Genomic DNA, 24326 nt, shown 5'->3' with positions numbered 1-24326 from the left:
CCGGAAAAGGCCTTCTTCCCAATAGCAAGGCTGTGCATCTAGCCTCAAGCTCTGGCTGAACTTTGTGGTCGATATCAATCTAAAGATACAGTGTGCGACTATAATCTTGTTCCAAAAACCTAGGCAAAGAGTATATGTAGGAGGTGGGATATCTCTTCCATGACATAAGTGCTATTGCAGAGCCGTGGCCACCCAGAAACTCCTGACTGCTTTCCTTCCCCTCCTTGCTATACATTGTCTGGAACTGGCTAAGAAATGGGGAACATTTGTGAAAGCCAAGAAATGTAATGGTTTTGGATGAATAAAATAGACCAAAGTTAAGGTAAGTGCACAAATACCAGTGTCAGGCTATGGAAGAAAGATAAAGAGATGACAAATAGTTTTTTTTTTTTTTTTTTTTTTTAGAGGGAAGATGCTGAGGTCAGGGCACTTATATGCATCGAGTGATGGAGACAGAGTAAAGAGAATTTATGGATGTATATGCATATCTCGCTAATAAGTTTGGTTTATCATCACATCAAGACAAATTGCCTTTAGCATAGAACTTGAGATAAGTAGACATTCACTAGCAAGTGCTAACATTTGGATCAGGGCAAAGGCATTTCCAGGAGTGTTTTTATACCAGACCCCTGCCTAGTCCATGGGGCTGAGGCATGTCCACATAACTCAGAGCAAGAGCCTTCTATTTGTGTAAGACCCAACCCTGGGAAGGATGCCCGAGACAATAGCTATGCCTCTGCCCCAGCCTGATGCCATCTGATCTAGAGCCTGGACAGCAATAACCCTGTGGTCAAAGATACGGAAGAAATGCTCTGAAAATCCCACAGCCTGTTCGATGGCTTGGAAAGGAAGCAAGTGGCATTGGGACAATTGCTCTGCATGCCTACAGCTTACCTGTCAATTACAAGGGGCTGCCAAGGTGTGCAAGAGGGCCTGGGGGCAGAGCCATGCTCAGGGCACAGATAGATGGGGTGGGAGTCGAGATGGGTCATGGGAAGTGGTGAGAGCTCTGAGAACACATGAAGCAGGTATTGCACATCAGCGGACAGATGAGACCCATTGGCACCACAGTCTGAGCCTGGGGTTGGGGGACAGCTGGGGAGTTATCAGGCAGGAACATTGATGTAGTCATCTGAATCACTGTCCTCCATCTTGGTGGCAGGCTGGTGGTAGAGGCTCACATATTCACAGCTGGTCTTCAGAGATGGGGCATGGAGCCAGGGAGATTCAGACACCTGGGGACAATGAAAGAAGCATCACTGGATCTGGGTAGGGTGATTTTAATATCTCCCCAGGTGGATTTTCATAGCGGGCAATGGGGCATGGGCATGGGCATGGCTGCTGAGTTCCAGAAGGCAAAGACACAGAGATGGTTCAGCTTCATCAAGTGGAGTAGCCCTGGGGATTTTCAGGGTAGTGCCTTACCTGAGATAACTGGAAAACACTGAGACCTAATGTGGGCAGGAAATGCCTTAAATGGGGCTCAGAGTAAAATCATGTGGCTAAGCATGGGCCTGATAGAGACCCGGCTGCCAGAGGAGTATCCCCTCGGGGATAAGATGCTGTGACTTATGGAATAAATATGCATCTTCTTAGGGAGTTATTCAGAAGTAGAGTGAGTCATCCTCGGCACCTCTCTAAGGGCTCAGAGATGCTTTGATGTGGCATCGTGACAGTGCATTCCAGGAAGGGGGATGGATGGTGAAGGGGATAAGATGGCAGCCCACATGGAACACTGGTGCTCCTCTTCTCCGGACGGAAACTTCAGGATCATCCACCTTGAGGACAGTCAGTTCTCATAAGACAGGACTGTGCCAGTGACCCCAACATGGCACAGTTACTATCGCATCCACTGAGGAAGGCCACAAGGGGGACGGTTATGTATTTAAACACAAGCTCTAAGCATTAGACGTCCAGCAGCCTGAATATAGTAGGCATTCAGGAAGTATTCATGGAAAGGAACTTTTATATATTTTGTACTTTACTATAGAGGGAAGCAGCAGCAGCAACTTGCTTTGAAAATATGTCTTCCATCAGTCAAGGAAGTAAGAAGCCACAAAGCAGAAAAGAAAAAAAGAGAGAAGTTTGAAAAGAAAAGTAATAGTGAGAGCAAAGAAAACTAAGAAACAAAATTACATGGTCCTGGTATAAATGTCAGTGAGGATGAAACTCAGTCAAGTAATCAATGAAAGACAGCTAATAAGCACATGTCGGTAGCACTCCACTTAGATGATATAAGACCAGTCGAGAAAGACCTGGATCCCAGAACAGCTCAAGATGTCAACCCGAAGCAAATTAACCAGCACATAACAATAGGAGAAATGATACACAAAGTTGGAGGTGACACAGAGAAAAGAGAGATGATCAAGATAAAGTTTCCAGGGTGAGAAGGAAGGTGGTAACATCTGAGCTTCCTTTAGAGGCCAAAGAAGAGGCTGAGGACAGGGAAGAAGATGAGGCTGAGGATGGGGAAGAGGATGAGGCAGAGGAAATCCTCGATGTATGACATGGTTTTTCGTTTTTGTTTTTTTTTTGTTTTGTTTTGTTTTGTTTTGTTTTTGAGACAGAGTCTCGCTCTGTCGCCCGGGCTGGAGTGCAGTGGCGCAATCTCGGCTCACTGCAAGCTCCGCCTCCTGGGTTCACGCCATTCTCCTGCCTCAGCCTCCGAGTAGCTGGGACTACAGGCGCCCGCCACCGCGCCCGGCTAATTTTTTGTATTTTTTAGTAGAGACGGGGTTTCACCGTGGTCTCGATCTCCTGACCTCGTGATCCGCCCGCCTCGGCCTCCCAAAGTGCTGGGATTACAAGCGTGAGCCACCGCGCCCGGCCCGTTTTTGTTAACTTAAACGAACTTTGAAAAAAGTGAGCAAGCCCTTTGTTAGTTTTTCACACAATCTTCTATTATGTTTTAATTAACTTTCTTTGTCTGATAATAGAGATGGTTTTAGATTTGCTAAAAAGAAACAAAAATTTATCTTTCACTGCCGGTTATAATTCATCATTTGAGATTAACTTATTTGGCTTAAGAAATGGAAATGCTCTCCATGGAAGCTATAATAATGAGCCATTAAGCATAGGCACCTTTTCGTAAATTTGTTCCATCAAGATTTTTGCCCCTCATAGTGGCAATGAGAGTTTCAAGTAGAGAGGCAGGGTCAGCTTGGAACGAGGTGCAGGCCCAGGTGAGGGTCTGTGTGGCCACAGGGCAGTTTTAGAGAAAAGGGCTGCTGGAAAGAAGGAGTAGACAGTGTTGCGTCTGTTGTCCCTCCTGGTTGCTGCACCATCCTCTGGAGTCAATGGTCAGTATTCAGGTACCAGGACCTTGTGCACATATTTTCGAAGCAAGCTGCTGCTGCTTCACTCTTTAGTAAAGTACAAAATACATCAAAGTTCCTTTCAATGAGTACTTACTGAATGCCTACTATGTTCGGGCTGCTGAACACTGCCACGCGGGTGTGAACCTTCTCTAGCGGGGGTAGGGAAGGGCAAGCCGGAGAAGCCGGAGGGGACTGCGCAGAACTGCCTCTTGTTGCTGGGTACCACTCTCCTCTTTGTAGCCGGGCCCACGATTGCCAGCTGGGGATTAAATTTCTCAGCCTGCCTTGAAGGGAGGGTCACTACATGGTTAAGTTTCAGCCTCTAGGATGCAAGTGGAAATGGTGGGAAAAGTCAGGGTCACGGGCTTAAGAAGCAGCATTCTCTTCCTCCCTCCTGTAAGCTGGGACGTGCACACGGTCCTGGTGCCTGAGTACTGACCATGGAGCCGGCAAGACTCCAGAAGCTGGTGCAGCAACCAGACGGAGGGAGTGTCAGTCCCGAGACCACCTCTTGGCTCACTGGCTCAGGCCACCTCTTCCTGTCCCTGTCTCTGAGCCTTTACTTGGGGAGGGGGAAGTAGGCTTCCACCGTGTGGGCCCTGTCTTTTGGAGTCTGCTGCATTAGCTTAGTCTACACGGGAATTAAACAAGGGATTTTCTTTTCCCAGGCAGCTGCTGAAGGTGGCGGAGGTGCAGGTCCTGGTGCTTGACGATGGAGGCCATCTCCTGGGCCCCCCTGGCGGCCATCGTGGCTAACTAGGTACTGCTAGGCTGGAAGGTGGTGGTCGTACGCTGCGAGGGCATCAACATTTCTGGCAATTTCTACAGAAACAAGTTGAAGTACTTGGCTTTCCCCCGCAAGCGGATGAACACCAACCCTTCGCGAGCTCCCTACCACCTCCTGGCCCCCAGCCGCATCTTCTGGCACTCGTGCGAGGCTTGCTGCCCCACGAGACCAAGTGAGGCCAGGCCGCTCTGGACCGCCTCAAGGTGTTTGACGGCATCCCACCTGCCTATGACAAGAAAAAGCGGATGGTGGTTCCTGATGCCTTCAAGGTCGTGCGTCTGAAGCTTACAAGAAAGTTTGCCTATCTGGAGCGCCTGGCTCACGATGGTGGCTGGAAGTACCAGGCAGTGACAGCCACCCTGGAGGAGAAGAGGAAGGAGAAGGCCAAGATCCACTACCGGAAGAAAAAACAGCTCATGAGGCTACGGAAACGGGCCAAGAAGAACGTGGAGAAGAAAACTGACAAATACACAGAGGTCCTCAAGACCCACGGACTCCTGGTCTGAGCCCAATAAAGACTGTTAATTCCTCATGCTGGGCCTGGCCTGCCCTTCCTCCATCGTTGCCCTGGAATGTGCGGGACCCAGGGGCAGCAGCAGTCCGGGTACCACAGGCAGCCTGGGACATAGGAAGCTGGGAGCAAGGAAAGGGTCTTAGTCACTGCTTTCTGAGGTTACTTGAAAGCACTCAGAGAATTGTGCAGGTGTAATTTATCTATGACCAATAGGAAGAGCAACCAGTTACTATTAGCAAAAGGGAGCCGGAAGACTAATTGGAGGGGCCCTACCTTGTGAATGGGGTGTCTGTTTAACTTTCCGCCTGGTCATATAACTCTGCAGCTGTTAGAATGTGCAAGCGCTTGCAGACAACATGAGCTTGCTGTTGTACAAAGGGTATTTATAGAAGCATAGACTGGGAAGATGTACGACCAAGGGATTACAGGCATTGCCTGTGCTCCTCACCTGTATTTTGTAATCAGAATCAAATAAATTATTGTTAAAGAAAAAAAAAAAAAAACAGGGATTTTTACCACACCCTTTAAAAAAACTTTATTCTGGGTTCTGCATGTTTTGGACACTGTAGGCTGCTTTAGAGAATAAAAAGCTTTCTCATCTCAATTCTTAAACAAAAATGAATGGATAAAGGCTTTCTACCCAACCATCAGTGACCCTGAGTGGAAACGCGAGTTCCCTCCATCCACTCTAGATTTAAAGATGAATCCTCCTCTCTCAAGGTGTTGAACCCTGTCTACATCTCTCCCAAGTCATCCTCTAGACCAGGCTTAACCGCCTCCAGAGAAGGGTAAATTACCTCCTTTCACCTTCAAGAGTTTACTAGAAAGTTCTCGCGCACAGGAAGGTGAAACTGTCTAGGTAGCTTCCACCTCCCTAGTACCCCCTAGAAATCTAATCTCCTCCAGGAGAAAGCCTTTCACCTAACTGTGGAGCTGCCACCTATCATTCTCTGCTAAGCCAGCTGCACCCAGCACGCAGGTATCCCATGACAACTGCTTGGCTAGAAGCCCGGAACCAGGTCTTCCACAGTTCCCGGTATTCAACCTCCTGACACCAAACAAGGAGGAAACTAAAACAACTTGTTCCTCGGCTCAGGGTCCAGGAGCTGCTGGGAAACCCGCTCTCGGGATCGCGGCGGCGTCGCGGGAAGCCACACTTGGGTCCCCGCCCAGGGCTGGGGCCTCCCAGTCGGGCCGCGGCTGCCAATCAGGGCAGGAGCGGAGCTTACCTGAAGCGGGGCGGGGGGCAACGGCGCTCCGAGGCCTGGAACGGGGGCCTCCCCCTTGCCTGGGGAAGAGCGAGGGCGAGGTGAGGCGGTGGCCGAGGCTCCTGCCCCACCATCATGCTACTGCCCCCAGCTCCACCCCGTCCCACCCCCAGCTCCACCCTGCGGGAAGCCCTGGCACCTAGGAGCGCGCCCCCACGCTGCACCCGGCTTTCCCGGAGCCAGCGCACTCTTTCCGCTCCTCCCCATGGCCCGCCCGGCAGCTCACCTGCAGCATCCGCTCCACGAGCGCGCCGCGGGCAGGCGCTGTAGATGTTGTTTCGGGAGCGCGGTCGCGGCGACCCGTGGGGCCTCTGGGGGCTCTCCAGGGCGCGCATCCTCACGGCCAGTCGGCGGGCCCGCCTGGAGAGGGCTTCCCCACAAAGCCACAGGAAGAGGGAGGAAAATGGCATCAGAGGCCCGTGCCACCCTCCCCAAACGAAAGGCTGCCTCCTCCCTCGGGCTTGGCAGTGTCTGACCTGGAGATGCTCCAAGCTTGGGGAATGTACGAGGCACGGCCTCGCCCTGCCCGGAAGACCAAAGGGCCCAGGCCGCTCTCCTCCTCAGACCAGTGGCCACCACTTCCCTACACCCCAGGCTGCTCATCAAAAGCTCCCTGAGTTTCCCATGGAAGTTCAAAAGGGGGTTCTGAACGCTCTGGGCTCTTTGGGCAGCTCAGCTCTCCCTACCCAAGCCCCCAGCCCAGCCGCTCACCTTTCCTCCTCTCGACAGCTCTTTTCACCACCAGCCCCAGAAGTGCCAGCAGAAAAAGGCCCAGGATGGTCGGGACCAGGATGTGAAATCCTTGGCCTTCCCGCCCAGACAGTGAGCCATAGTCCAATGCTCTGGAGAGGGAAGGAAAGGGAGAGAGGGAGGAAGAGATTATTAAAGGAGGTGGGTTGAGGGCGTGCTCCTGTGTAGCCAACGTTTTTGGAGATGGCTTACAGGTTTGTCCTTTTGTTAACAGAATTCATTCCACTCCCCCCTCAAAAAGACTTGCCTGTGGAGTCACGAAACTTGAATTCAAATTCATATTCCGCCTTTTACTGGTCGTGTGATCTTGAACGAGTCTCCTAACCTCTCTGAGCCTTATCTCTCCATAAATAGGTATAGTAAAATCTATTTCACAGAACTGTTATGAGGATGAAATAAGAGTGGATATAAGGAATTTAATGCACCTTCCAGTGTTCAGCACCTCAGTTTCTTCACGAGATTATTGCAGATATTGACTGGGCTAGCTCCTTATAATGGTGGGGAAAAGGCTGTTTTTCTCATAGTGCTCCTTCTGCCTAGTTTTCCCCTCAATTTTCTCTGCATATTGAAATCTTACTTTTCTTAAAGGACATTGTGTAAGTCCTCTTTTCTTCCTAATTATGGTAAGCCAGATTTGTGTGTGTGTGTGTGTGTGTGTGAGAGCTTTGGGTTTCCAATTCTGTGGTCATGCCTGTTTCAGACTTTATCACAGTCAGACTTATGTTAGTAAGATCTGGATATTGCATATTGTCATCTTCTTATATCTTCAGGACATAGCACAATGCCCACCACATAGTAGAGAATAAGAAAATGCTGGTTGGACTTGATGTTTTCCCTACCAATAGGTAGGAATCAAGAGTCCTGGTTCTATCTGAAACCACTTGGTTCTCATGGCCCCAGTTTCTCCTACCTATAGAACCCAAATGATTTTGGAGGTCCTCTTTCTCACTACCACCTTTGTCTTTGCTTATGCAAAACCAATTTTGATTATTATAGGGGTTTTTTTTTGGAGTCTGCTATAATGCTTCTCCCTAGTGGTATATTGCAGTACTTCCTTGGACTGCACCTCAGCCTTTAGACTGGTGCTGTCCAGGAGAAACGTGAGTCACATACGTAATTTTAAATTTCCTAGTAGCCACATTAAAACAGTAACAAGAAATGGGTGAAAGTAATTTTATATTACTAGTTTAATAGTTAATTTTATTTTTATTCTCATTTAGTTCTTCCCCATAAAAATAGATCTGAATGAATCTAAGTGACCGGAAGAGCTGGGTCTCACTTCTTTCTACAGGATCAATGCTGGGGCATTGACAAGTGTGTTTTTGTTAAAGGAACTAATGAGTTAATGAGCTATACTCATAGGTGGTATATTTCGCAGTGGCCTAGAGACAAAGCCAAGGAGGGTGTCTAATAATGGACATTGCAGTGGGTTTCACTGGATCTCTTAATTCTAGCCTAACTCTAGATCCTGGACAGTGGTCTCTTACCTCTGCCTGTGCAGCCTGGTGTGGTGGTTGTAGCTGGGCGTCTGGGGCTTGATCAGCCCCTCCAGAGCTGAGATTTTTGAGGCTGTAGTGGATGGCAGGAAGGTTGGGGGCTTGTCACCTGCTACTGAAGATGCTCTGGACACTCGAGGGCGGTGGGTGATTTGGGTGGTGGGGGAGGAGTGGTGGACTGGAGGGACCTTGGTCCTTTGAGCTGGTGTGGTAACTGCAGGAGGTAGCAGGAAAAAGTGATGCTCCTTTTATAACTCTATTCTCCAACGGGATTAGGTCACCACCTCTTTCCACAACATATCTTTCCCTTTTATGCAGACTACTTTTATTCTTGCAGTCCTCAGGGCCTAAAATCCTTTTTAACATGCCATCTAGGCCTAGTCAATTCCAAGTATATTTGCTTCAAATACCATTTCTTCCAGGAAGTCTTCCCTGACTTCCCAGGTAGAAGAGCTTGCCTCTCTCAGAGCAGGGGGAAAACCTTTTTTTGTAGTTCTACTCCCGCTCTGCCTTGTGCTGTATTTATGTGCTAATCTCTTCTTCCCCATCTCACACCTATCAGTCACAACCTTGGCTACATGATCTGTTCAATTACACTATCCCTCTTGGCTCTTAGCAGGGTTACCTAGTGTAATAATGTTCAATTAATGTGTCGACCTCATAGGCATATGGGATAATATGATGGGAATATTGCATGCCAAAATGCATTTAAAACTGGATGATGATATCAAAATGTAAAGGTATCATTAGTATGAACATCCTTAATCTTTTAGTTGCAAAATAGAGTTAAAATCATTAGATGCCAGCAGGTGGAAGACAGCCCTACGGGAAGCACGAGACATGATGATCTCCAGCTGGGAAATGTCTGCCCAGTCTTGGTTTCCGCAGTCATTCATAAAAAGAGCTAGATTTTGTGAGTGGAGCACAAACGTCATTGCTTGTGGTGCCACCTGGTGGTAATATGAAGTTCTGCAGCTAGGACTAGGTGACCTGACTGTCGGACAGGCTTGAAGGACATGGACAGTAGATCTCAGGCAGATATGTACCCTCTCTAAAGGCAGGGAATACACACCTAAGACTCAGCTCAGCTCTGCCAGCCACTCTATGAACTGAACATAGACCCCCTCCTCCATTTTCACACTGCCACAGCATCTCACCCACCTCTCCTACCCTTGCTATGGTGAACTGACCTCTGGTTACAAATTTGGAAGAACTGGTATATGCAGGCATCTGGAACAAATAGGGCAGATGAAACCATTTTGGAGTCTTAGACATTGGCTGCTCTTCCCATGATGGCTCGTATTCTATTGGAAGGAAGAGGAATATGTTGGTGGTCTCTAGGAGGAGACTGAGGCTTGGGTGTAAACTGAAGCTAATTCAGCCAAGTGGATGACTGTGAGGGGATGAGGGCAGGGTCCACTGAAAGAAGCAGAAAAGGAGCTGGGTTGGGGGCTTCCCTGGAGGAAATACTGGTTCCCCCAGTCCAGTCAACATTCCCTGCAAAATCAGCAAAGGTCATTGGGATTCTAGGCTGTTGAATTACTGCTGCATATGTGTGGGGAACTCAGAGGAGGAAAGCAGAAAGGTGGGATTCCAGAGAAATAAAGGATCAGGTCATAGAGTAATAAGATTGGCCTATAAATGTGGCTGGATAAATTAGTGTCTTTCCTTTATTTCTCATGGGACAATTATGTAGGATAGTTATTTCCTTTTGCTTCCAATTTCCTCCATCTCAGAGCCTCTCCTCAATCTCAAGTCTCCACTCCCCTCATGCCCTGGGTAGGATGAACAATACAAAGAGAGCACCTATCTTGTTCCTTTCATCCATGTTGGGTAGAAAATCCTGTGGACCATGGAGTTAATTGACTATGAGGTTTCATATGGATCTCAATCATTATGTGGCTTATATGGCAACAGTGTAAGAGTCTAGGGGACTGTTACAGTTAGATGGCTGTCCCAATCTTCCCAAGTGGAAACATTTTCTGGGTAGTCTGAGCTTCCAATCAGCAGAGGAACCTACCACTGTGGACATTCAGGGTGACTTTCTTGGTCTTTCCCCGGTCTGTGTTCATGCCTGCTCCACAGGCGTAGACTCCGCTGTCACTTTCGGTCAGCTGTGTTACCTCCACTAGGAACAGATTCTTGTGTGGGCATTGCTTCAGAGTGACCCGGCCCTTGTATTCTGCCTTGATGAAGTTGGTGGTGGATACCACGGTACCGCATGTTCCAGATCCAGCCATCCGGCACAGATATATCCTCATATGCATTTCAGGAAGTGGGCACTTGATGGTAACTGATCCGCCCAGCTCCCCCTCTACCTTTACTTCTGGGAGGATCCTCAGGGCCCCTGATACTGCAGGGAGAGTAGATTAATGCAGAGGGAGCCCCATCTCTAGCTATATCCCAGCCCCATCTACTTCCCAGCTCCAGCTGTCTCTCCAACCCTAGCCCAGGCCCCAGCCCAACCTCACATTCATCCCGAGATCCAGCCCTGTCCCCATTGTTAGCCTGGCCTCAGCGTGTCCTTAGCCACAGGCTTATCCTCATTTCTTTTTTCTTTTCCTTTTCTTTTATTTTCCTTTCCTTGTCTTTCTTTCTTTCTTTTTCTTTCTTTCTTTCTTTTCTTTCTTTCTTTCCCTCCCTTCCTTCCTTCATTCCTTCCTTCCTTCCTTCCTCTCTTTTCTCTCTTTCTCTCTTTTTCTTTCTCTTTCTTTCTTTCCCTCCCTCCCTTCCTTCTTTCCTTCTCTCTCCTTTCTTTCTTTCCTTCTTTCTTTCTTTCCCTTTCTTCCTTCCTCTTTCTCTCTCTCTTTCTTTTCTTCTTTCTTTCTTTCTTTCTTTCTTTCTTTCTTTCTTTCTTTTTCCTTCCTTCCTTCCTCTCTCTTTTCTCTTTCTTTCTCTTTCTTTCTTTCTTTCTTTCTTTCTTTCTTTCTTTCTTTCTTTCCTTCTTCTTTCCCTCCCTTCCTTCCTTCCTTCCTCTCTCTTTTCTCTCTCTCTTTCTTTCTTTCTTTCTTTCTTTTTCCTTCCTTCCTTCCTCTCTTTCTTTTTCCTTCCTTCCTTCCTCTCTCTTTTCTCTTTCTTTTTCTTTCTTTCTTTCTTTCTTTCTTTCTTTTCTTTCTTTCTTCTTTCTTTCTTCTTTCCCTCCCTCCCTTCCTTCCTTCCTTCCTCTCTCTTTTCTCTCTTTCTCTCTCTTTCTTTCTTTCCTTCCTTTTCTTTTTTTTTTTTTTTTAATAGGATCTCACTCTGTTATGCAGGCTGGAGAGAGCAGAGGTGTGATCACGACTCACTACAGCCTCAGCCTCCTGGGCTCAAGCAATCCTCCCAGCTTAGCCTCCCAAGTAGCAGGGACTACAGGTGCATGCTGCCATATCTGGCTAATTTTTGTCTTTTTTGTAGAGATGGGGTTTTCATTATGTTGCCCAAGCTGGTCTCGAACTCATGGCCTCAAGTGATCTGCCTGCCTCGGCCTCCCAAAGTGCTGGGACTGAGCCACCATGCCCAACGCTTATTCTCGTTTCTACCCTTAGTCTCAACTTCAGCCTTGTCCCATCCCCAACCCTATTCACAACCTCAGGCCAGCTCTATGTTCACCCCCAATCCTATGCCCTAGCGTTACCTTAATTTAACCCCCAGCTTTGGCCTCACCACCAAATCCAAACCCATAAGGACCCAGACACTAAACCTTTGAGATGATAATCAAAAGTATATCACCCACTCCAAAGAGACATAATATGCCTCAGGTGACCCCAAACAGCATACAGCCCCCATGTGACCTCAGTGTGGTGCTGGGAGCGTGGTGTGGTTATGTTGCAACAGGTTTTCCTTTCCAGTTTGGTGTCGCTCAGGCGCATCCATCCAGCCATTCATCCACAGCTCCATTTATTAAATCATTCAACAAGCATTTATTGAATGCCTTTCCTGTGACAGTAAACCAGCCGGCATCCTTCCCTCAGCCACAAATCATTTAGTGAGTGATACCAATCAATGGCCAGTGAGCAGTGTAATACATCCCATGAGAGAGATTGCACAGGGTTCCCTGGAAGGAGCAAACCCGGGCACCTGATGTAGGCTGTTGCAGGGGGTGGTGTGGTCGGAGGAAGGCTTTCTGGAATAAGCGATGTCTGAGTTGTGATCTGAAGGAATGGGTATGGAGGGCAACTGAGAGAGTGACGATGCTCATCATGGAGGCAGGGGACATAGGAGGGGAAGTGAGGGTGCGTGTGCATGTGTGCATAGGTGTGCACACACTGTATGTGTGCTGGGGAGGGATAAAAGATGTGGTTCATGAGTCCCTGACATCATAAAGCTTATGTTTTGAGTGAGAGAGGTCAGGTCTAATGCACTTGAGCCAGCTACAGAAGAGGGTAAGGCCATGTCTGATTAATTGCCAACTAAGTGGATCCCATAAGTGTCTGCATATTTCTGGGAAGAAAGTTCATAGGGTAAAGTGTGTGTGTATGGTGAGGTGGGGCTGGAAGGCTGAAGCGGGGAGAAGAGATTCTTCCAAATAGCCAGAACAGTCCCCTAACAGTCCGGGATATGAGAGAGAACATAGCATGTCCATGGACGGAGAGACATTTGCAAAGGTACTGAGATTTAGCCACAGGGCACACATTAAGAAGAGCACTAACGAGTTTAGTCAAACAAGAGTCAGGGATAGCTTAGGAAAGAGGTGGGGCTTGAGGCTTTGGGATAAAGACATTCTGGGCAAAGAGAAGAATTCTGACAATGGTAGAGAGGTAAAAACAATCACGGGAGGGGAAAAGGGGGTCGGGGCGGGTGGGGAGGGTTGGAGAGGGAGGACATACAGGAGCACGTTGAGATCTAAAAGTGTAGCTGATGTAAACGTGGTAGGGACAGGCAGATGGACCAGCCAAAGCCACGAGTTCTGACATGGAAACCCTCACATGAAAAACCGAGCACTGCTTTAAACCCACTGGAAATTGAGTCATGAGGTAGCTTCATAACTAGACATTGCAATGGAAAGGTGACCTGTCACAAAGTGTCAATCAACAGACAAAGACCCAATCAAAGGAAGATCTGGAGGAATCACCTCGTGCATCCAGACAGCCCCCACCTGTGTGGGAAGTTGAATGCCGAGGGTGGAAGCACATGGAAGTATTCAAATGAGACTAACCCAGCCAGGAAGGGGGTGTGAATGCCACTTTCCCAAGAGCAAGATGGTACAAAATGGGCAGGGGAAGATAGCAGAGATGGGGTTATCACCTATGTAGCAACCTCCAGCAGCCTCAGGCCGCCCAGGGTTGAGCTTTCGGTAAATCCCTGGCTTGCCTGTTCAGCTCCTTGTGCAGACCCTGGATGGATGAAGTGCAAGGAAACCTGCTGGCTATGCTGAGCTCTGGTCCACAAGGAAGCAGCAGTTGGCGATGTGAAAATGACCAGACCCCAGGAAAAAGAAACTAGTTCTCCTCAAGTTCATGGTAGCTTCTAACCTATTCCCAAGACTTAGTAAAGCAGATTTTGAAAACAGAGAAAAGACAGATATAAGCTACTGGTTTAGATATCTAAAGCAGCACAGTGTGCATGAGACTCATCTGAGGAGAATGGCTACAATGCAGATGACCTGGTCCCATGCTTAGGAAAGTTGACTACATCTGTCTAGGGCATGGTCTAGAAATACGTGTTTTTAAACAGGTGTCCCAGGTACTCTTGCATTTCTGCAATCATGGGCTATATAACGTTTACAAATGATTCTGGGGAAGAAAGGGAGGAATGAGAGAAGGCATCGAAAGGAACCAACCTGTTCAATGGTAGTATTTTTGAGAGGCTGCTAAGTAAGTGACATTAATCTCTAAATTGGTGACTTGATTTTCAGTGGTTATGGTAGGGAAGAGGGAGATATGTGGCTTAAAGAATCACTCTCAATATATAAATGGATGTAAATACATGATTGGAAAATCGGAAAAAATTTTCACCATACAAAATACGGTCAAGGTCCATAGGTCCTTCGTGGCTGGGGAGCTCTGGAGAGGGACTCTGGCACCCACTTAGGGGTGATTTTCCAGGTGGAAGTGCAGATGAGGACCTAGTCAACTCAAATAAGAGCAGATCTCAGGAAGAGGAGAGCTGGCCTGTGATTTTTATGTTTATCAAACAGGGCATGGATTTTTTTTTGAAGGATGAGAAACATCCCACTCAGCTTCTTATTTCCAAATATAGTAACCTGGGTGTGTCCAGGCCTGCAGCCTGTCACAACAAATGAAGTGTCCACCTCCTTTCAAAGGCCAGCCCCTCCACCTGTATCCCGAGCCCATCATTCTCACCTGTTTTAGAACTTCTTGTCTGCAATGATCCTGTTTCTTTCTCTGGCTATTGGAGAAAAACAGCCTTCTCATCTAGCATTGCCATAGCTTACACACATGTCCTGCTATTGCCCATCTTTTCTTCTTCTTCTTTGTTTAAGAGAGGGTCTTTCTCTGTCGCCCAGGCTGGGGTGCAGTGGCGCAATCTTGGCTCACTGCAGCCTCCACTTCCTGGGCCCAATTGAGGCTCCCATTTCAGCCTCCTGAGTAGCTGGGATTACAGGCGCCTGCCAGCATGCACAGCAAATTTTTTTTTTTTTTTAGAGATGGGCTTTCACCATGTTGCCTAGGCTGGTCTTGAATCCCAGGCTCAAATGATCCACCCACTTCGGCCTCCCAAAGTGTTGAGATTACAGGCGTGAGCCTCCGTGCCTAGCTTTGCCCATCTTTAAAAATCCCTCAGTTGACCTTTGCCTCCCCTTCACCTGCCAACACACCTCTTTATTCTCTTTCTCAAATCAGTCATCAAATTCGCTAAATCGGATTCACTTCCATACCTCCCAATTTCTCTTCAATCCACTCCTATCACAATTTCGTGTCCAGTATTCCACTGAAACTGCTCTTGTCGAGTCACTGAAATTCTCCTGTTGCCACATGTAATGGTCACCTCTTTGTCTTCATTTCCCCTCATCCTCTCAGCGGTGGTTGACAGAATGCAACCGGCCCAGCTTGAAACACACCCTTGGTGTGGCTTCCCCAGTGCACACTCTCAACGGTGGCTCCCTGTCAGCCTGTGTTCTTCCTCTCCTTCTCTCCCACCTCTCCATCCTGGGCTAGCCCAGGGCCTGTGCCTTGGACTTCTTCTTCTCTCTGTCCTCCCTCCCTCTCTCCCCTCACTCGCTCATTGACTCCCGTGGCTTTTAAGGCTAGTGCTACAGATTCCACCAAAATGTGATCTCCAGTCTTCCTCTGAGCCCCAGACTTGCTCTGACATCTCCACTTGGACCCTACCTGAATGTGTAAGATCTATGCCAAACTTAGGACAGCTGAGAAAGAGCTGATTTCTCTTCCAAAACCTGACCTTCACATACTCTTCCAATGACCCCATCATCCACCCATCTGCTGAAGCCTAGAACTCATCTTCATGTTAAAGAATCAAGAATAAATTTTAAATGTGTGTGTGTATGTGTGTGTGTGTGTGTGTGTGTGCATGTCTGTGTATGCTGGGTCCCAGCATCAAATGTATGTATGCATGTATGTATGCATGTATGTATGTATGTATTATTATTATTAGTCAAGGTAGAAAGGTTTGAAAGCTCACACTGCATGACACTGCCTTGCTTTATTATAGAGCTCTACACAGGGCTCCAGGCAAAGTGGTCTACAGTTTGTGCCTCATGCACTGGGCCCTAGGGAGACCCACCCCAGCATTTGCAGGACCTGGAGTAGGAGTACAAATTAAGGCCCAAATATTTTTAAGTTATAAATCAAGCTAATGACTGTTAAATAAAATTCGCTTTATTTCCCTAGCTTGACTAATGCACCCTCCTTGGATGTCCACTCTACTCCGTGGCCATGCAGGGAAAACAACCCCAAGCTTCCTGCCCCCAGCCTCTGCCCACCTTCCTTCTCATCCCTTCCTCCTGCCCACAGCACAAGGGTCCTGGTATATACATAGTAGATACCCCAGCTTGCAAGTACAGTCTTTGTCCACCCCCACCTTCTTCCCAAATAGCCACCCATGGCCACCTTTTATAGGCCAGGGGTCAACATCAAGAGGAAGAGCCAGGATAGAAGCTTGCACCATCACTGAAAGGGGACCCAGAGTCATGTGGACGGGGAATTCTAGTTCTAAAAGAGAGAGTTTGGGTAGGGCATGATGGCTCAGGCCTGTAATCCCAGCACTTTGGGAGGCTGAGGCAGGCTGATCACTTGAGTCCAGGAGTTTGAGACCAGCCTGGGCAACATGGTGAGACCCTATCTCTATTAAAAATACAAAAATTAGCCAGGAGTGGTGGCATGTGCCTGTAGTCCCAGCTACTCAGGAGGCTGAGGTGGGAGGATCACTTGAGTCTGGGAAGTTGAGGTTGCAGTGAGCCGTGATCACACCACTGCACTCCAGCCTGGGTGACGGGGGTGAGATCCTGTCTCAAAAAAAAAGTGGGGTTGGGTGTGGGCTTGGGGCATGTGCATCCCCCTGGCCTGCAAACTGCTCACCCTGTGGGTATGGGCATGAGTGGAGAAGGGTGGGGCCCACAGCAGGATCCCTTTTGGCCCAGCTAGAATGAGGGTACTTCTCAAGACAGACCGAAGTGGTGCAATTTGACAACCCTTCATTCCTTTAGGTCTTCTACTCCCCACCAAATCCCCTCTTCCTCTTCAGGCCTAAGTTTAGTTAACCATCCACCATGCCCTCCTATGTCCTACTACCTCTCACAGTGTTTGATGTTTCATGTAAACTCCATTCCGTCGGACTTTTAGAGATTTTCAATCTTCAGCTCAACAAATATCTGAGTTTCTTTCATACTCAAGACATCGCAAAGAAAGCAAACATCAATAGGAAGCCATTTTAACCCACAAGGAACTTATCACCGAATAAGCCAAATTAAGATGGACACACGTTGAACATAATACAAGGCAGCTATTGGGCTTAGAAGAGGGGGCTCAGGAATGTCTACAATAAGGAGGTGAAGTTTGAGATGGACTTCGAAGAGCCCATAAAAAGTGAAGGTGGCCAGATGCAGTGGCTCAAGCCTGTAATCCCAGCACTTTGGGAGGCCGAGGCGGGTGGATCATCTGAGGTCAGGAGTTCAAGACCAGCCTGGCCAACATGGTGAAACGCCGTCTCTACTAAAAATATAAAATTTAGCCAGGCACGATGGCGCGCACCTGTAATCCCAGCTACTTGGGAAGCTGAGGCAGGAGAATTGCTTGAACCCAGGAGGCGGAGGTTGCAGTGTGGTGAGATTGTGCCACTGCACTCCAGCTGGGGTGATAGAGCGAGACTCCATCTCAAAAAAAGAAAAAAAAAACGGTGAAGGTAAGAGGAAGGGTGTTCCTGGCAGAAGGCACAGCATGGGCAAAGGCATGGTGTCAGGAGTGTGTGACTTGTGTTCAAGGAGGAGTCCTGTTGGCCACAGGTTAGGAAAGTGTTGGGGAGTATGGTTGGCTCAGAGTATGAAAGGGGATACAGGGAGGAGGGTATATTGACTTCAGTAGGCAGTAGGAGTCATTAGAGGTTCTTGGGAGAGGTAATCCGGTGATTAGAAGTCAAGTTTGAGAAAATTAATCTGGCACTGCAGGTATCCTGAGTTAGAGAAAGTGGGAAAGATAGTTAAGAGGGGATTGTGTGTTCTTTTCCTGTCCATTTCCTCTGCTACCTTCCTAGTATCAATTGCTGCTGCTTCTTATCCCAGTAGACATGGATCTCGAAACTGCAATGATTCGGCCATTGACTGGATTAAGGTCTGAATGAGGATACATGGGAAGAGGTGGTAATTAGCCATTCTGGCATTTTGTGGCTGATGATCAGAGATACTTCAGACAGGTGAAATAGCTGGTTTGGATGGTGATAAATGAGGAATTTGAGGTAAGGTTAGGCAGTTTACATTTCAAATCTTGGTGGAATGTTGAAGTAGGGGTTGCCCAGGAGACAGTTGTAAATTGAGATATGGAATTCAGGAAATAGATTAGAGCCACTGAATGGATTACAGAATTTTCGTTTAGGGTTGAAAGCTGGAAATTCGGGACTGAAAAAGATCTATAGAAAGAGTGTAGAGGTAAGAAGAAAGAAGTACGGAGACACTTGCTTTAAGATCCCATATTAATAGGCTAATATGTTTAGGAGAGATGACACCTTCAGCTCTTAAGAGTTAACACCTGGCTGGGCACAGTGGCTCGCACCTGTAATCCCAGTGCTTTGTGAAGCTGAGCCAGGAGGATCACTTAAGGCTACAAGTTCAAGACCATCCTGGGCAACATAGCAAGACCCCATCTCTACAAAAAAATTGAAAATTAGCTGGGCATGATGGCATGCACTTGCAGTCCCAGCTACTAGAGAGTCTGGGGTGGCAGGATCACTCAAGCCCAGGAGTACGAGACTGCAGTGAGCCGTGATCACACCACTGCACTCCAGCCTGGGTGATAGAGTTAACACCTGACTGAAACAGGAGAGTGTCTGGAGTGGAGAAAGGAGCATTAGCATGGAGTGGGGAGGGCATCCAACACCTCACGTGGTCTCCATTCTTGTCCTGCCCTAGGTGTTGGTTTGCAACTGAATCCATCCAGGAACATCAGAGCTAGAGCTACCAGGCAATTCTTCTACTTGTGGCCAATTCAAGCCTCATTCAGAGGTTTGAAGTGTTTCCCCACAGTACTTACTTGGCAGGAAGTAAAGTGGCCAAAGCCAGAAGTCCATTGTTCCTTCTAGAGTGCAAGGTCCATCCAAGAGCCCCTAGAGAGGGGGACGGAGACACGCTGCTTACTCAGGAGCCCTTCACAATCTGGAGCTGGAAAGAGATTTCTAGCCCCCACGAGGAACAAAGCTTGACGATGAGGAAATGACAACTTGCCTTGTTTGCTAACTATTCTTAGGCTAAAAAGAGAGTGCTGACAAACCACAGCGGAAGTCAGGAGCTGAGAAAACATGTTGTGTGGAGTAAGAAAGGGTCACCCTGTTCAAAAGGCATCTAAGCAGTTCCTCCAGACTATTAGCAGTGACCAGGCCTGATATTCTTTTGTCTTGGTGCTTTTTCTTAGCAGGGCCTCCCGTGCTTTATGTATACTCATTGGCTTCCGTGCTGGGGTCATTTGCTTTCATTCTGTCTTCGGGATAAAAGAGCCTTATCACCAATTTTCCCGGCCTGAGAAAGGCTATATGGGCAGACACTTGGGCCTGAAGTCAGAAGATGCTGACTGTAGTCCTTACCAGTCACCAGTTAACTCATCTTTACAAACGTTTTTGAGCACCTACTATGTGGGGATACTAACTATGGACTTTGAGCAATCCATTACTTTTCTCTGAGCCTGAATTTCTTCATCTAGGAAATAAACGAAGCTGGGACTAGATGATCCCTGGCATTCCCTCCTGTAGAACATAGTTCCTGGGGACTTCACCGTAGCTCCCCAGCACCTCAGCCGTCCCTCACACTTCAACTCCCCCAAGTGTCCCAAGGTGCTGCCCTGTGGCAAGGGCTCAGGCCTCTGTCCAGTGACCACCATGGCAATGCCAGAACTGGGGTGTGACAGGTCATGCAGCCACTTTGCCTGAAGTCACGGCACCCTGGTAGAGCCCTCCTTCAGGACCCCAAGGGCCCAAGGGTAAGGCCCATGACTGATGGAGAGAGATGCTGAGGCCACAGGGCATCTTGGGAAGAGTTTTGGATGCAAGTCAGAAGACCTCAGGTCTTGTCCTGGCTTGGCACTTTCTAGCTTTGGGCAAATTTCCCTGGGCCTGGGTTTTTTCCTTGATAAAGTAGGGATTGCCCCTACCCTGCCCACCTCACATGGCTTTTCTGAGGCCCAGCAGAACTCACAGGCATGGAAGTGCTTTAAGAAGCCTTCACTGTGAGCTGCGCAGGGGTATTACTTATGAGGGCATTCTCAGGGCTCTGTTCCTGGAAGTTTCATCCCTGGAGGTCAGTTCTCAGGGCCCCAACTCCAGGTGCAAGGACCTCTTGTGCCCCTGGAGGATCCGGGCTATACTCATACTGTTTCTGGGGGGATGTGACTCACAGAGCCGGGTTCCACAGTGGTCGTGTCAGCCACTCCCCGCTCGCCCCCACACAGCAGATTTGTCACATGTTCTCTAAAACAACAACATCCGTGGTGGAAGTTGAATGTGACGCTCAGAGCAGGTGCAGAGGAAGTGTGTGTGGGGGTGGGCAGCCTGCCCTGCCCCATCCGTATCTGAATCTCCCCTGGCCCAGAGCAGTTGTGGTTGTGATGTCCTCCAGCCCCGAAATGGGCCAAGATGGCAGAGGGCAGCCTCGGGCCTCTCCTTAGTGCCAGAGCTCCCAGCTGGGATCAGCCTTACCCTTCCCTACTTAGCGGGCTCTTCCCAATGCCCCAGAGCTGTCACACAGCTAGGCTCCACCATGCGCTGGGCTTGAGGCCTGGGGCTGTCTTGGAGAGACAGAGAAGGAGAATACGAGTGAATGAACATGATGTGTGTGGGGGCAAGAGTGTGTGAGTATGAATGTATGTGTGAATGAATGTGTGAGCGTGTGATGTGTGTTGTATGACTCTGACGTTTGAGCGTGTGAAGTATGTGTGGTGTGTGACTGAGGTGTGGTGTGTGAAGGTGCAATGTGTGTTGTGTGATACGTGTGTGGTGTGTGTGTGTGGTGTGTGGCTACAGTGTGAGTGTGTGTAGTGAGTGTGAACATGTAGTGTGTGGCTATGACAGTATGAGTGTGTTATGTGTAGTGTGTCTATGTGAATGTATGATGTGTGGCTATGAGTGTGTATGTGCTGTGTAGTGTGTGTGAATGTAGGGTGTGTGACTGTGTGTGATGTGTGTAGTGTGTGTGTGTGTGAATGTGTGGTGTGTGGCTGAGTGTGTGAGTGTATGCCGTGTGGCATGTGTGAGTGTGTGAATGTGATATATCAGCAAAACTTGGATTTTAAAATACTAATGTCCCTGTATTTAGGACAAAGATTTTTGGCTCTAGTGTGGCTATGAGTACGAGTGTGCACTGTGTGTCATATGTAAGTGTGAATGTGTGGTGTGTGGTTATGAGTGCGTGAGTGTGAATGTGTGGTGTGTGGCTATGAGTGTGTGTGAATGTGTGGTGTGTGGCTGAGTGTGTGTATGCTCTGTGGAGTGTGTGGTGTGTGGTCATGAGTGTGTGTAAATGTGTGGTGTGTGGCTAGGAGTGTGTGTGTGCTCTGTGTTGTGTGTGTGGTATGTGGTTATGAGTGTGTGTCAGTGTGTGGCTATGAGTGTGTGTGTGCTCTGTCTAGTGTGTGAGTGTGTGATGTGTGGTTATGTGTGTGTGTGTGTGGTGTGTGTCCATGAGTATGTGTGTGCTCTGTGTAGTGTGTGTGTGGTGTCTGAGTGTGTGTGTGATGTGTGGCTATGAGTGTGTGTGTGCTCTGTGGAGTGTGTGAGTGTGTGGTGTGTGGCTATGAGTGTGTGTGTGTGCTCTGTCTAGTGTGTGAGTGTGTGATGTGTGGTTGTGTGTGTGTGTGTGGTGTGTGTCCATGAGTATGTGTGTGCTCTGTGTAGTGTGTGTGGTGTCTGAGTGTGTGTGTGATGTGTGGCTATGAGTGTGTGCTCTGTGGAATGTGTGAGTGTGTGGTGTGTGGTTATGAGTGTGTGTGCTCTGTCTAGTGTGTGTGTGGTGTGTGGTTATGTGTGTGTGATTGTGTGTGTGGTGTGTGTCCATGAGTGTGTGTGTGCTCTGTGGAGTGTGTGTGTGGTGTGTGGCTATGAGTGTGTGTAAGTGTGTGGTATGTGGCTATGAGTGTGTGTGTGCTCTGTTGTGTGTGTGGTATGTAGTTATGAGTATGTGTCAGTGTGTGGTGTGTGGCTATGTGTGTGCGCACTCTACACTCTGTCTAGTGTGTGAGTGTGTGGTTGTGAGTGTGCGAGTGTGTGGTGTGTGGTTATGAGTGTGTGTGTGCTCTGTCTAGTGTGTGTGTGGTGTGTGGTTATTTGTGTGTAATTGTGTGTGGTGTGTGGCTATGAGTGTGTGTGTGCTCTGTGGAGTGTGTGTGGTGTGTGGCTATGAGTGTGTGTGTGCTCTGTCTAGTGTGTGTGGTGTGTGGTTATGTGTGTATGATTGTGTGTGTGGTGTGTGTCCATGAGTGTGTGTGTGCTCTGTGGAGTGTGTGTGTGGTGTGTGGCTGTGTGTGCGCTTTGTGGAGTGTGAGTGTGTGTGCATGTCTGTGAAGATCAGGGTTTGGCTGTGCTGAGGCTGGGAACTGCCGAGCAGGGCGGAAGGTGTGTAGGATGGGAGTGGGTAGGAGAGCTTTTTGCATCATGTGTGGCCCAAATGAAACCCTGAAAACATCCCATTGGGTTGTAAGACTAAGAGTTAGGGGTCTGAGGACGGCTGGGCAGGAGGCGAATATTTGGAATTTGAGGGGATCAAAACCCCCAGAACTGGGCTTGTTCCATCTACTTTCAGCTGTTGCCCCTGGGTAATGGGGGTTGGGGCCCAAGGGAAGACTGACTGCTGGTGAAATTGTGAAGTTTACAATTCTTACATCCTTATTTTCTTCTCTCTTTTTTTCTCATCTACGCTCGATTTCTCCTTTCTGACTCACAGGGCTGCCATGGTGTCCTGGCACTCCTACTCCCAGGGAGTGTCTGCCAGGCTGGAGCACACCATGGGGCAAGGGAGCCAATGGCCCAGCACCCTCTAGGGGCCAGAAGGGATGAACCTGATGGAAAACATTCATAGCCCCCCGACAGCGGCTGGAGGGAATAAATAATGCCAGATACAATGGAAAGTGTAAGTCCTTGAGGTGGTGTGTTCATTCACTCTCTATGATGACCTTTTAGCTTAGGCTCTGCCATCCTCCCTATGTTACAGATGGGCTTAGAAGAACGTTTCTCTTAAGGCTGTTGTGAGGATCACGAGGCAAGTGTTACAAGGGACTCAGCACACAGCCTGCGACGTGGTCAGAGTGCAGTGGAGATGAGCCACCGCCACTGGGTGGAGGTTGTTGTCATGGGTTCTGCTTGGTTATTGCTTTTCTCTGCTTTGACCTCCGCATGGCCGGGTTACAAGGGCCATTTTCTGGGCCTTCCCAAACTGAGGGTCTCCATCCTCAGGGGGTCCTCTCCATGACCCAACGCTGTCCTCTGCAATGACTTTCCACAAGAATCTCCTTGTCTGGTGGACTCACCAAGAACAAGCCCCCACCCCAGGTAGAGGTACCTGACTCAGGGACCCTGTTGTCCCGTCCTTCCAAGCACCACAGGACCCCAGGCTTGCCTGTCCCAGAGCAAGCCACTCCACAGCAGTAGGGCCTCGGAGCATTTACCTTTACCACAATAAGCCCATTTGTGACTTTTTTTTTTTTTTTTGACAGAGTCTCACTTTGTCCCCAGGCTGGAGTGCAGTGGCACGATCTCGGCTCACTGCAACCTCGGCCTCCTGGGTTCAGGCAATTCTCGTGCCTCAGCCTCCCAAGTAGCTGGGATTACAGGCGCCCACCACCATGCCCAGCTAAGTTTTGCATTTTTAGTAGAGACGGGGTTTCACCATCTTGGCTAGGATGGTCTCGATCACCTGACCTTGTGATCTGCCCGCCTCGGCTTCCCAAAGTGCTGGGATTACAGGTGTGAGCCACCGCGCCCGGCCATGTGACTTTTTTAAAGATAATAAATGGTAGGATTTTGGTGACTAAGATTTCTTCCCTGACTATGGCCATATTCCTATTGGAGTTCTGAGGTGAAAACTCCAAATATGCAGGACTTTTGGATCAACTTCAATGTGACATAACAGCAACAACCTGGATTTTAGGATATTCATGTCCCTGTATCTAGGACAAAGATTTTTGGCTCTAGGGAGAGTGGCTTGGCTGCCCTTTTAAGAATCAACCTTGGAAGAGACACTCCAGAGCTGCTTGGCTCCTATACTGACAATCCTCTCTCCATGCCTGCCTTGCTCCACAGCCTGCTGGGACCTTTGGTCTCAGTCTCACAGCTTGCCTCTCAGTGTGTCCACTGTCCACTTAGACATGTAGCCTTTTTGAGATGATCTCTTATTTTTGTTGCACAGACTCCTTAGTAGAGATAATTATTTTAGGAAAGCTGGGAGGGATGGGGTGGGAAACTCTACTTGTTTCTCTGCCTGGGGGACCGGTTTCATAGACCATAGCACAGTCAGTTCCTCTCGCTGCTGTTTAATGTTCTTAGGAGAGATGTTCTGTCTCGAGTTTTGGAAAAGTCTAAATCAGAGATCTATTTTTTAGCTTTACA

At 48.5% G+C, this 24326-nt stretch overlaps 1 protein-coding gene and 1 pseudogene across 14 annotated transcripts; one reads left to right on the top strand and one right to left on the bottom strand.

Moving 5' to 3' along the window:
• Positions 1-447: 447 nt before the first annotated feature.
• FCMR (Fc mu receptor) lies at positions 448-20175 on the bottom strand. 14 transcript variants are annotated; one of them, XM_055234279.2, is made up of 9 exons: positions 18773-18957; positions 18296-18388; positions 10153-10485; positions 9323-9436; positions 8124-8346; positions 6598-6728; positions 6113-6256; positions 5848-5906; positions 448-1235 (listed from the first exon to the last, which is right to left on the bottom strand). In XM_055234279.2, the coding sequence occupies exons 1-9, from the start codon at positions 18807-18809 to the stop codon at positions 1107-1109; spliced, it is 1263 nt and encodes a 420-aa protein (XP_055090254.1). In that variant the 5' UTR covers positions 18810-18957; the 3' UTR covers positions 448-1106. The 14 variants fall into 14 exon arrangements, with proteins under 14 accessions (XP_055090254.1, XP_055090255.1, XP_055090260.1 ...); XM_055234280.2 differs by lacking the exon at positions 18296-18388 and having other exon boundaries at positions 18773-20175; XM_055234285.2 differs by lacking the exon at positions 10153-10485.
• Positions 2567-4636, top strand: LOC129458788 (large ribosomal subunit protein uL13-like; annotated as a pseudogene).
• Positions 20176-24326: the final 4151 nt, after the last annotated feature.

This window comes from Symphalangus syndactylus, chromosome 19, assembly GCF_028878055.3.
Source record: "Symphalangus syndactylus isolate Jambi chromosome 19, NHGRI_mSymSyn1-v2.1_pri, whole genome shotgun sequence".
NCBI lineage: Eukaryota > Metazoa > Chordata > Mammalia > Primates > Hylobatidae > Symphalangus > Symphalangus syndactylus.
The sequence above is the reverse complement of the archived record's forward strand: the minus strand, read 5'-3'. Positions and strand labels throughout refer to the sequence as shown.

What these genes read in the sequence shown, in the direction of transcription:
- FCMR (XM_055234279.2), bottom strand. Translation starts at nt 18,809, where the DNA reads ATGGACTTCTGGCTTTGGCCACTTTACTTCCTGCCAA. An exon ending in GCCACTTTACTTCCTGCCAA is followed by an intron (nt 18,389 to 18,772) that starts GTAAGTACTGTG and finishes ATTTTTTTGTAG; the next exon opens with AGATGGGGTCTTGCTATGTT. An exon ending in TCGTGGAGCGGATGCTGCAG is followed by an intron (nt 5,907 to 6,112) that starts GTGAGCTGCCGG and finishes GCTCTTCCCCAG; the next exon opens with GCAAGGGGGAGGCCCCCGTT.